Source organism: Carcharodon carcharias, chromosome 12 (assembly GCF_017639515.1).
Source record: "Carcharodon carcharias isolate sCarCar2 chromosome 12, sCarCar2.pri, whole genome shotgun sequence".
Taxonomy (NCBI): domain Eukaryota; kingdom Metazoa; phylum Chordata; class Chondrichthyes; order Lamniformes; family Lamnidae; genus Carcharodon; species Carcharodon carcharias.
In genome coordinates, this window is record NC_054478.1 from 115,307,951 (window position 1) to 115,320,174 (window position 12,224).

Genomic DNA, 12,224 nt, shown 5'->3' on the forward strand with positions numbered 1-12,224 from the left:
AGTGGCACTAGGTCAAAATGCTCATTTGGAGAGCTGGTGCAGACACCTTGGGCTGAATGGCCTCCTTCTGTGCCATTAAAATTCTATGATTCTGTGACGAAGCTTTCAAGTAAAAAGTACAAATGCATCAATAGAATACTCTATCAGGTTTATCTGTCACCTTTAAATTTACCTTCTCTTCTTGTCTACTCTTTTAAATCCTGTTATATATTGGGAACTGGTCCTTTATCTGGGGTTTTCAGTAACATAAACAGGTGATCAAGAAACCACACAGGGATTTGTTGGAATAATGAGGAGCATCTTAAACTGCCTCATTCCTTACAATACTTTTTGACTCCTGAGAGGATATGATTCTGCCCATTACAGTCAATCATACAAAAGATTCTGGTGCTTTCTGTGCAACTGAGAATGATCTAATGGAATATTGATGGGCAGTTCTGAGAGAAGGTCTCACTGATCTCTGGGAAGTATTGTAGTCATGTATCAGAGACGATGTGTCAAAAGAATAAAAGTTGCCATCCAACTTGGTTTCCTTCAACTGGACAGCAAATTGAACTCCCAAATACCAAACTACAGATGAATTTAGGACAGCAAAGGGAGGTCAAGCTCAAGCTTCATATCGACAGATATATAACAAGTGAACTTCCACGTCAGTCGATCAAAGCATCCTGCTGCTCTGACACACAGTGCTAGATTTTTCCAACCATTGACAACAACCTGGCAGAAAATCGGGTAAGTGCTGCATTCAAGTTCCAGATACCGATTGCTAGGTTCAGTTGGAAAGTTCAGATGAGTGGATCAGGCTTGACTTTGATGCCCTCTACATTAATTACTTACTGCCAATCAATCACTATCTAGGCTTACAGGTGAATAAATAGGACTTGAGCGAGATGGCAGAAGGCTGTCACTGAACTGTGACATACACTAACATAAGATTGCATCTTATGTGCAAAGAATAGAAGAGTATTATTTAAATAGAGAGGGATCATCAAATGCTGTGGTACAGAAGGATCTGGGTGTCCTTGTACATGAATCACAAAAGGAAGACGAATGGAATGTTGACCTTCATTGCAAGGGGATGGAGTATAAATGTTTGCAAGGGGATGGAGTATAAATGTAGAGAAGTACCTTTTTTATTCATTCACAGGATGTGGGCATAGCTGGCTAGACCAGCATTTATTGCCCATAAGTCTTGCTACAGCTGCACAGGGCATTGGTGAGACCACACCTGAAGTACTGCGTGCACTTTTAGTCTCCTTACTTAAGGAGGGGTATACTGGAAGCAGTATAGAGAAGACCCACTAGGCTGATTCCTGGGATGAGAGCTTTATCTTATGAGGGAAGGTGGAACAGGTTGGGCCTATACTCAATGGAGTTTAGAAGAATGAGTGTTGATCTTATTGAGACATATAATGTTCTGAGGGGGCTTGACAGGGTCGATGCTGGGATGATGTTTCCTCTTGTGGGAGAATATAGAAGTAAAGGGCACAATTTAAAAATAAGCAGTGTCCCATTTAAGATGGAGATAAGGGGAAATTTCTTCTCGCAGAGGGCCATTAGTTTATGGAATTCTCACCCCCAGGCAGCAGTGCAGGCTACATCATTGAATATATTCAAGGCTGAGTTTGACTGACTTGTGATCAACAAGAGTTAAGAGTTATGGGGGATATGCAGGGAAGTGGAGTTAAGGCCACAATCAGATCAGCCATGATCTTCTTTGAAGGGTGAAGCAGGCTCAATAGGCCAAATAGCCAAATAGCTCCTATTTCTTATGATCTTTATAGTGGGAGTGGAGGTCTGAAATTTGGAACAAAATACTAAATTACAATTGGATTTCAGTCTATGTTCTTATAGAAAAAAGTGCAATAAATGCAATCACTCCAATTTTTGGCGATGGATTGTGGCTTCCCATGCCAGTTGGAAACAGGGTGGGTAAGACAGAAAATAGATCAACCCAACTTATTTTCATCATTGTGGCATGGAAAGGTGCAATCTTCACATAGCCATGGTGTCCATTTTGGTCTAGGCATCCTCCGTATACTCTAGGGTGCAAGGTAATGTTCTGTGGAAAGCTCATGTTCCAAGCAACTCTACTTAAAGCTACAGCCCCCAGAAAAAGGGAATTGCAGCAACGCATTGCAGGCTTCTGGATAATTACAGATAGTGAAGCCATATCAACAAGGGAAGAAGAGGACTCCCAGGTTTAATGATGCCACCCTTAACTCACTCTTCACAGAGGTTGAAGCCAGGAATGAGGCCATGGGGGTGAAAGAAGTCTTCTATAGCCTGAGAAGGGAGAGGAAGCACAAGACGAAGGAACGCCCAGGACATAGTGCAGTGCCAAAAAGGTTTAATGACCTCACTTGGGTAGTCAAGGGGGGTGCACGCATCTGCAGATGACATTTCACAAGTCCCTCAATGCACACCTCTCACACTAATGCACAACACCCCCATCACCACAGCCTGACATAGGTCTTATTCTAAAATCATCATACTGCACCTCATCCACATACATCCTTGAAACATATTAACTGCACAAACACCTTTCACTGTCTTGACCTATTTCCAAATATTCAGCTATGACAGTCATCATTCAAACACATTCTCACACAGTAGTCTCTCTCTTACAGCAGAAGGTCACCCACGACAAGCAGGAGCATCAGAGGAGGACCGGGAAGAATACACTCCCTTAGTACCCTAAAGGAGATGACTCTTTGGATCATGGGCAGCAGTGCTACAGATCCAATGGTGTCTAGTGCAACAGAGGCCATCCTGGATGAGGTTAAGTTGCTGCTGTATACGCCTGCCTGCTTATTCCTCACCCTCATCCTGAAGTGTGTCATGACATGCAAACTGCAAATGGAGTGACTGTTGGCCTCCTGATTTCCTCTCCATCGTCCCTCCTCTTCCCTTTTCCCTCCTCTTCACTTATGCTTTCAGACAGCCAAGAACAGGTGGCTATTCAGCCCCTACAGAGCAAGTGGAAGGGTGAGAGGAGGGACAGAGCTTTGAAGAATACATGCCATCCCTCGATCTGACACTCACAGCCACCAGCTCAGATAATGGAACTGTGTGAATGTTAGAGGCTAGTTTACAGATGGGACCTGCATATTGTGTGTCACTAGGCTTGAGTGGGCTGCAGTCAAGATATGGGGTAGGTTAGCTCATGCAGGAACTCATCAGAGGGTCCAGTTGCACACCAGCCCTGCTGTATGGGACTCAAATGAGGACATTGTTGGAGTGAACCATAGGAAAAACGCGATGACCATGCACACCGAGATGCTTGGTGCATTGGCTGGCTTGCCAGATAGCCAACAGTTGCTGGCTAGGAGTTTCAAGAAGTCTGGCTCCACGGTGATGCAGGATATTGTGCAGAGATTGGAGCCCATCCTTTCCTCTGTGGAAGTGATGGGCATCTTCATGGCAGCACCTGTAAACACACTCATGATGGAATGTCTGCCAGCCGCTGTCTCAGCTTCAACTGCAACTCAGCTAGAGACTTCCTGATGCCTCGGTGCTGCACTGGATGCAGACAGAGGTCATAAGATCAATGGCTGTTGGCATGCAGGGTCAGGCAGCTGCCAAACAATCTATGACTGCTGCCATTGTGGGTGCAAATCTCAGTGCTAGACATGGCATGCAAGCTTTCTCAGCAGTCCAGCAATCTGTACTCCAGCCACTTACCAGGATTGCTGAAGGCTGCCCCGTGAGAAAAGCAATTGCACTGTGGCACGTAAACAGTCTCTGAGGGTGACAGCATTGAAGCTCCACCACTGCCACTCCATCAAGCCCTTGCTGTTGCCTCTCCACCAGCCAACCCAGGCTGCTGCCACCGATGCCAAGGTACAAAGCTGGACCCTCAATGCCCAAAACTCCAAGATCACCTGTAGCCTCCCCTACTGAAAGTCAACAATCTTCCACAAGCCATGCTGAGGTCACTGGGGAAGTGCTGTGTAAGAGCACTAGGACAGGTAAGGGTGCCCACAAGCCAAGCATATTAGTTAGTTCTGGGTTTTTTCTTGCATTATTGATGTATTGCTGGATAATGTTTTTGTGTGAATGTTTTGGTTGTTGGCCTTTATTGAATGACGTAGACGAAGAAAACTTTGTGATAGGATATCTGAAGTGGATGCACTGTAAGGGGTTAGTGTTGAGGAACTTCCTTTTAACCGAAGTAAAGCCTCACTATGCAGTCTCTCTCAGTCCATCAAGTTGCAGCTGCTAAATATGTTCTCCTGCTTTCCTCCTCCTCGAGGTGGCATCCAGATCCCAGGAGCTAGTGGTTGGGCTCGCATAATTGTGAGGTTGTGGAGGATGCAGCACACTAATACAAACATGGAAGACCCTCATGGGCATGGACTGCATAGATCCCCCGAGCGGTCTAAGCAGTGAAATTCTGCTTGCAGATCAATGGCTTGCTCCAAAAGTATAGCTCCAAGGCTCTTGTTGAAGGTCTGCTGACTTTGTGTGCTGGCGTAACAGAATGGGGTCATGAGCCACATGTGGAGGGGGTAGCCCTTGTCACCAAGCAGCCATCTTATGCTGTATGCAGACTGTTGAAGGAGGAAAGCATTGTGGGTGCTGCCAGCTTAGTGGGCAATCACTCAGTTGAATTTCTTGGTGTGGTCCTACAACAAAACACATTTTATTGAGCGATTATGGCATCACTCCCCACTGACCTGGGGGAGCCCAGTGCCACAATGTGGCAGCCTTCACCCTTGAGAAGGCCGCTATCCTGACAAATCCATGTGTCTCTTCATCCTAATATAAAAGCAAAAGACTGCAGACGCTGGAAATCTGAAATAAAAACAGAAAATGATGGAAAAACTCAGCAGGTCTGACAGCATCTGTGGAGAGAGAAACAGAGTTAACATTTCACGTCCATATGACTCTTCTTTAGAGCTAAAGAGATGTCTTTTCATCCTGGTCTTTCCTCCTTAGGGAGTAGAGGACGAAGTCCCCTCTCCGCCTGTAGAAAGCTTTGGTCACCTTCCAGATATTTCTACAGGTGGCGAATTGTGACACGTTGCAGATGTTGCTAGCTGCCACTTGGAAAGAACCGGTTGCTAAGAACGAAAGGAATCCGGTGATCGTCACAGCCACTGAGGAGGCCTGACCTCATATGGGTATGAGACACCATAAAGGAGGTAACACAACCTCGTCACTAACTCCTTAGTGAAGCAAAGCTTCCTGAGGCACTCTTCCCTGTTCACCTCAATGTAGGAGGGGTGTTTCCAGAAGACTGTCTTGGGGTAGGACCTTCTAAAGAGAGCCCTCCTTATCCTCCCTCCTTGGATAGGATCCCCTCTCTTCTTCCTTCACTGCCTGTCCTGCTCATTCTGCAAAGCAAGTGTAAGCTCAACTACTGCTCCCAAATTCACACAAAGTGATATAATTCCCTCAGTAACCCTTAGCAACTTACCACAATGCTTTCACCAACTTTGCCTGAGCATAAGTAAATCAAAAGCACCTCAGCTGCAACTTGTTGACTGGCCCATTAAATAGCCCTAGAAGAGGGTCCATTTTGCTTTGTAACACTTATTTCAGGAGTGAATAAGGAAACTGTTCTGAGCACATTTGTTGACCAAGTTTAGCATTAGTGAATTGCATCAACCTGTTGACATCTATGATGTCATGATATCAGCCTTTCAACCTCTTTTGAGCACACAGAGGGGAGTGGTCATTCCTATGCTTCTACGATGGTAGTATGTCTGTGTAAAACCAATAGAAGTGGCACTACGCAATTGAATTTCTTTTTTAAATTCATTCACAGGATGTGAGCTTCGCTGGCTAGGCCAGCATTTATTTCCCATCCCTAGTTGCCCTTGAGAAGGTGGTGATGAGCTGCCTACTTGAACTGCTGCAGTCCATGGAGTGTAGGCACACCCACAGTGCTGTTAGGAAGGGAGTTCCAGGATTTTGACCCAGTGACAGTGAAGGAACGTCAAGCCAGGATGGTGAGTGACTTGGAGGGGAACTTCCAGATGGTGGTGTTCCCATCTATCTGAAGACCTTGTCCTTCTAGATGGTAGTGGTCATGGGTTTGGAAGGTGCTGTTGAAGGAGCCTTGGTGAGTTCCTGCAATGCATCTTGTAGGTGGTACACACTGCTGCTACTGTGCTTTGGTGGTGGAAGACTTGAATGTTCATGGGTGTGGTGCCAATCAAGTGGGCTGATTTGTCCTGGATGGTGTCAAGCTTCTTGAGTGTTGTGGGAGCTACACTCATCCAGATATGTGGGGAGTATTCCATCACACTCCTGACTTATGCCTTGTAGATGGTGGACAGGCTTTGGGGAGTCAGGAGGTGAGTTACTCTCTCAGGATTCCTAGCCTCTGACCTACTCTTGTATCCACAGTATAATTGGAAGCTTGGAGACTATGGTTGTCCTCATTGTTCCTGAGCTAATGAAAGGAAAATCACCGTGTGTGTTCCACTCCTGATCATCGTGCCAAGTATATTCGTATAATACTGGATGAGGACATGATCAAGTTTAACTTTGAATTGCTCTACCTTGCTTGTTGGAACGCGAAGTCTGAGTCTGTTAATGTATCATAATAATGGGGGTTGCTCGCAACTGCGAAAACTCTAGTATGAGTCAGCAGCTTCAGAAGAGAAAATGGCAGGGGAAATAAATAATGGAAGTGCGAATATCAGCAAGAGGGATTCCATGGGAGTGGAAGGAAATTGGGAGGTGCATGCATAAGGAAGAGGGACTCGACGGGATGGGGAATAAACAATGCATATGGGAGATTGGTTCCATGCATTGCCTCACCTGGAAATCCGGCAGGAATCACACACCCAGCCGTCCTCCTTTTTGTTGAATTTGCTACAGCTTTTGCAGGTGTATAGACAGCAATCCAGACATCGACGTTTGCTGTTCACCAGGAACTGAAAGGGTTCCAAGCAGTGAATGCAATGACCTTCATTAAACTTGGCTTGCTTTGTAAGAAACGTCCTCTTAGTGGTTTCTTCCTCAATCTGAGACCTTAATTCCCTAGACAGCAGGAAGCAGATTAGAAGGGACAGGAGGAAATATGGGAAAAAAGATGAGTGAATCTAAGCAAAAAAGATATCCACTGTAAAATCTGAAAAATAAGTTGCTCCTATGTACAATTCACAATGAAAATATTATAGTTGGTAGTTGATTATAAATTTCTTCCCTAAATTTAAGGAATATAAAAACTAGAGGATAAAATTTACAAATATGTGCATTAATTGGATTGATCGGGACTTCAGATGGAAAATCACTGACCTCCTGAGCTGAATGCCTGAGTACCCAGTGTGTAAAGCTTAGTGAAAATTACTAAAATCTACCCTTATGTATGAAAGTGCAATGCATACACCATTGCATGCCCATCCTCTGCTCGACCCCATCAGCCCCCATGAGTATTTTACCCATTGCAAGGCAGCTGTCAGATGCCCTTAAGTGGGCAATTAATGGGGACTTAAGGGCCTCCTCCCGTCAATGCTGGGATATTTTCAATGACAAGAGAGGACCACACCTGGTGGCCTTATGGCCGGATCGGGGTGGGGGAGAACCTCCTGTTCAGGTGGTGCTGCTGGGGTAAGACAGCTTCCGGCCATTTGATTGGTTAACAACTCTCAGAGATGGGTCTTCGTTTCTGCTGGGTGTGGAAGTCCCACTTCAAGTCCCACTGAAAGGCCTGAAGGACGTTGAATGACTGTGGGGTGAGCCAGCCAAGCGTAGATGGGTTTACCATTGGCTTTTGCACCAGGAATCCAGGAACCTAACCCCCAACCACGTAAAGTTCAGCATAAAGTATCAGACTTCCCCATATCCACTACCTATAAACATTGCCGCATATCTTTATGAATAGGGTTACACTTACTCAAGTGGAAAACAGAAATGTACTTCCAAAAATAGCAACCCACCCCAGCTACATCCCTGCATAAGACAGGGTAGCCCATGTAGCCCTCTACCCAATAACAAAACATCCTAATCCTAAAGCTTGTAACACTGGATAATATGGATAACTATGTTATCAGACATATGTACTATCAACAAAATGTATAGCTTCATTAACATGTAGATCAATAAAAGTTCAGAATTCTTTAGATCAATTTTTAATCGTAAGGAAATATATCTGATCTTAACTAGGAACTCCTAGTTATCTATGATAAGAATATACATGTTTTTAATAGCATGGTCACCTCCCAACATATCCCTCAATGACTTTACTCTGCGGAAACACACCTAATTGCTTCTTCCTCGTATTTATACTGTTTGCTTCAATACATCTTATGGTAACTTATGCACAAGGCCATTATCCTTGGGTGAAAAATGTTTCATTGACTCCCCTGCTTATAAATCTTTTAATTTATACTTGTTTTCACTGCTTTTTGCACTCTTCACCGTAGTGCAGAGTTTACTTGGATATGCTTTGCCACTTCCTTTCATAATCTTAAAAAAGCCTTAATTAGCTCACTTCAAAGACTCATCTTGCTGAAAGAGAACACACTTGACTTCCTTGCATCATGAGTTAAAATCTGATAACCAGGTCTTATCTTTATTGCTTGAATGAGAACCCGCTCGTGGGCGCGAATATCTATTGTATGATTACGTGACATGAATTCTAAAATTACATTTACAAGAGATTTTACATTCTACTGGAAACTCCATATACTTGTGACTTTCACATGTTTGTTGGAAATTGCACAGTGAAGCATTAGTTATAGCCACAAAGGGAAAGTCACCACTTTCTGTGCAGTCTCCATCCCTCACCTGTGACCTGATACCGGAGGCTATTTGACAACGACTTGATCAACCTTAATTCTAATATTTAACAAACCACTTTCCGAAAATGTCAGCTATGGCATGACAAGAAATATTTCACATTAATATGCTAATTTGCAAAAATCAATCTGTGAATGATTTCCTTCCTGAACATGTCTTTACCTGATGTTTACACAAGTGCACTACACAGCATAGTTCATTAAACTCTGGGAAGAGTGTCCTGCAGTCAGCATTGTGGTGAAGCAGCCTGGGAAGAGTGTCCTGCAGTCAGCATTGTGGTGAAGCAGTCCAGGAAGAGTGTCCTGCAGTCAGCATTGTGGTGAAGTAGTCTGGGAAGAGAGTCCTGCAGTCAGCATCGTGGTGAAGCAGTCTGGGAAGAGTGTCCTGCAGTGAGCATTGTGGTGAAGCAGTCCGGGAAGAGTGTCCTGCAGTCAGCATTGTGGTGAAGTAGTCTGGGAACAGAGTCCTGCAGTCAGCATTGTGGTGAAGCAGTCTGGGAAGAGTGTCCTGCAGTCAGTTCTTGTTGAAAATAACAAGAGTGACATGACAAGACAGAACGAGAGAGCGGCAGAGAGATCAGGCCAGCGCAAGTGCGGGGAAGCTTCACAAAGTGATGTCAGCACAAAGGTGAGAGCTGTTGGTGAGTAGTGGTTAAGTGTTTTTCTCCAGTTCTTTCTCCAGTGTAAAAGAGATTAAGCTAAGGAAAGGTAAGAACTCTAGTTTTTATTTGAAGTACATAAATAATTTAACATTATTTTACAGTATTTAACATAAAGTAAGGGTTTTGTTTTTAACTAGAGGCATGGCAGGGCAGCTCAGTCCCATGTTATGTACCATCTGCAACATGTGGGAAGTCCTAGACGCTCCTTGCGCTCTGACCGACCATGTGTACAGGAAGTGCCACCAGCTGCAGCTACTTGAGCTCTGGGTTATGGAGCTTGAGTGGCAGCTGGAGGCACTGAGGTGCATCTGTGAGGCTGAGAGTTTCGTGGATAGCATGTTTTTAGATGTGGTCACTCCACAGCTTACGGAAGTGCAGACAGAGAGGGAATGGGTGACCATCAGTCAGAAGAAAGGTGTCAGACAGGTAGTCAGGAAATCCCAAGGGTGCATCTCACTTGAGAACCATTTTTGTGTGTTGGAAAACGGTGAGAATGACGGTTCCTTTGGGGAGTGCAGCACCGCTCATGGCACTATGAGTGGCTCAGCTGCACAGGTGGGGTGAAAAAGAGGGGAAGAGCAATAGTGGTAGGAGACTTGATATTAAAGGGAACAGATAAGTGTTTCTGCGGCTGTAGACGTGGCTCTGAGATGGTATGTTGCCTCCCTGGTGCCAGGATCAAGAATGTCACTGAACGGCTGCAGGGCATTCTAAAGGGGCAGGGCAAACAGACAGAGATCGTGGTACATATTGGTACCAACAGCATAGGTAGGAAGAGGGATGAGGTCCTGCAAGCAGAATTTAGGGAGCTAGGAAGCAGATTAAAAAACAGGACCTCAAAGGTTGTAATCTCTGGATTACTTCTGGTGCCATGCGCCAGGGAGTATAGAAATAGGAAGTTAGTCCAGATGAATGTGTGGCTGGACAGATGGTGCAGGAAGGAGGGCTTTAGATTTCTGGGAAATTGGGACTGTTTCTGGGGGCAGTGGGAACTGTACAAGTTGCACCTGAACCGGAATGGGACCAACATCCTTGTGTGGAGGTTTGCTAGTGCTGTTGGGGAGGGTTTAAACTAACTTGGCAGAGGGATGGGATCCTGAAAGGAGGTTCGGCAGGGGGAGATGCACAGCCAAAATTAGAAGAGAGAGCAAGTGAGTCTGGAAGGCATAGAAATTATAGGCCAGTTAAGGCACAAGGGAGTTTAGAAAGGTTATTTGGTATTTATTTTAATGAAAGGAGTCTGACGAATGAGACAGATGAGTTGAGGGCACAAATTAACACATGGAAGTATGATGTCATTGCTGTCACAGAGACATGTTTGAGAGAGGGTCAGGATTGGCAGCTCAATATTCCAGGATATAGGGTCTTCAGGCGAGACAGGAAAGGAGGGAAAAGAGGAGGGGGTATTGCAATATTGATCAAGGAATCAATTATAGCAGTAAGGAGAGATGACATCATAGAAGGCTCCTCAAATGAAGCCATATGAGTAGAACTTAAAAACAAAAAAGGAGCAATCACATTTCTGGGAGTGTACTATAGGCCCCCAAACAGTCAGAGAGAAATAGAAGACCAGATATGTAAGCAAATTTCAGGGAAGTGTAAAAATAATAGGATAGTAATAGTGGGGGATTTCAACTTCCCCAACATTAACTGTGTAAGTCATAGTGTGATAGGTTTAGAGGGAGGGACATTCTTAAAATGCATCCAAGAGAGCTTTTTAAGAGAGTACGTAGAAGATCTTACAATGTCCTGGACTTAATTTTAGGAAATGAAGTCGGGCAACTGGTAGAGGTATCAGTGGGGGAGCATTTTGCAGATAGTCATCATACCCATGTTAGATTCAAGGTTGTTATGGAAAAGGACAAGGATGGGCCAGAAATCAGAGTGCTAAATTGGGGATGGGCTGATTTTAATAAGATCAGATATGATTTGGCCAGAGTGGACTGGGATCAGCTACTTTTATGTAAATCTGAGTCAGAGCAGTGGGGCTCATTCAAGAAGGAAATAGGGAAAGTATAGGGCCAGCATATTCCAGTAAAGACATAGGGTGGGACCAACAAATCCAGGGAACCGTGGATGTCGAGAGATATACAGGATTGGATAAAGAGAAAAAGAGAGGCTTATGGCAGATACAAAGGGCACAAAACAGCAGAAGCCCTAGAGGGATATAGAATGTGTAAGGGAGAACTTAGAAAGGAAATTAGGAGAGCAAAAAGGGGGCATGGAAAAACATTGGCAGGTAAAATAACAGAGAATCCAAAGTTATTTTACAAGTACATTAAGGGTAAGAGAATAACTAGGGAAAGAGTAGGGCCCATTATGGACCATAGTGGTAATTTGTGTGTGGAGCCGGAAGACGTAGGTAGGGTTCTAAATGAATACTTTGTGTTGGTGTTCACAAGTGAAAGGGCCGACGTGGGTAGACAAATCAGGCAGAAGGACTGTGATATAATTAAAGAAATTGGCAATAGTAAAGGGAGGAGGTTCTAAGTGGTCTGGCAGGCTTAAAAGTAGATAAGTCTCCAGGTCCGGATGAAATGTATCCCAGGCTGTTGAGTGAGGCAAGGGAGGAGATAGCAGGGGCGCTGGCAATAATTTTCAATACTTCTTTGGTCACAGAAGAGGTGCCAGAGGACTGGAGGACAGCCAATGTGGTACCGTTATTCAAGAAGAGAGGAAGGGATAAACCAGGGAACTACAGGCCAGTCAATCTAACCTCAGTGGTGGGAAAACTATTGGAAGCAATTCTGAGGGACAGAATTGATCTACACTTGGAGAGGAAAGGATTAATCAAGGACAGTCAGAA

The 12,224-nt window shown here is 44.6% G+C and overlaps 1 protein-coding gene across 8 annotated transcripts in view; it reads right to left on the reverse strand.

Annotated features, from left to right (window-relative positions):
- Nucleotides 1-12,224, reverse strand: part of LOC121285236 (rab effector MyRIP-like) — a 209,050-nt gene that overhangs the window by 148,384 nt on the left and 48,442 nt on the right. For 6 of the 8 annotated variants that reach the window (XM_041201597.1, XM_041201599.1, XM_041201600.1 and 3 more), the window contains one exon: nt 6,775-6,996. The exons of 1 other annotated variant lie outside the window; for it this stretch is intronic. In XM_041201597.1, coding sequence (XP_041057531.1) covers nt 6,775-6,996 — 222 coding nt within the window. Of the gene's footprint in view, nt 1-6,774; nt 6,997-12,224 lie in introns of those variants that run through there. One more of the 8 variants, XM_041201603.1, reaches the window with a different exon arrangement.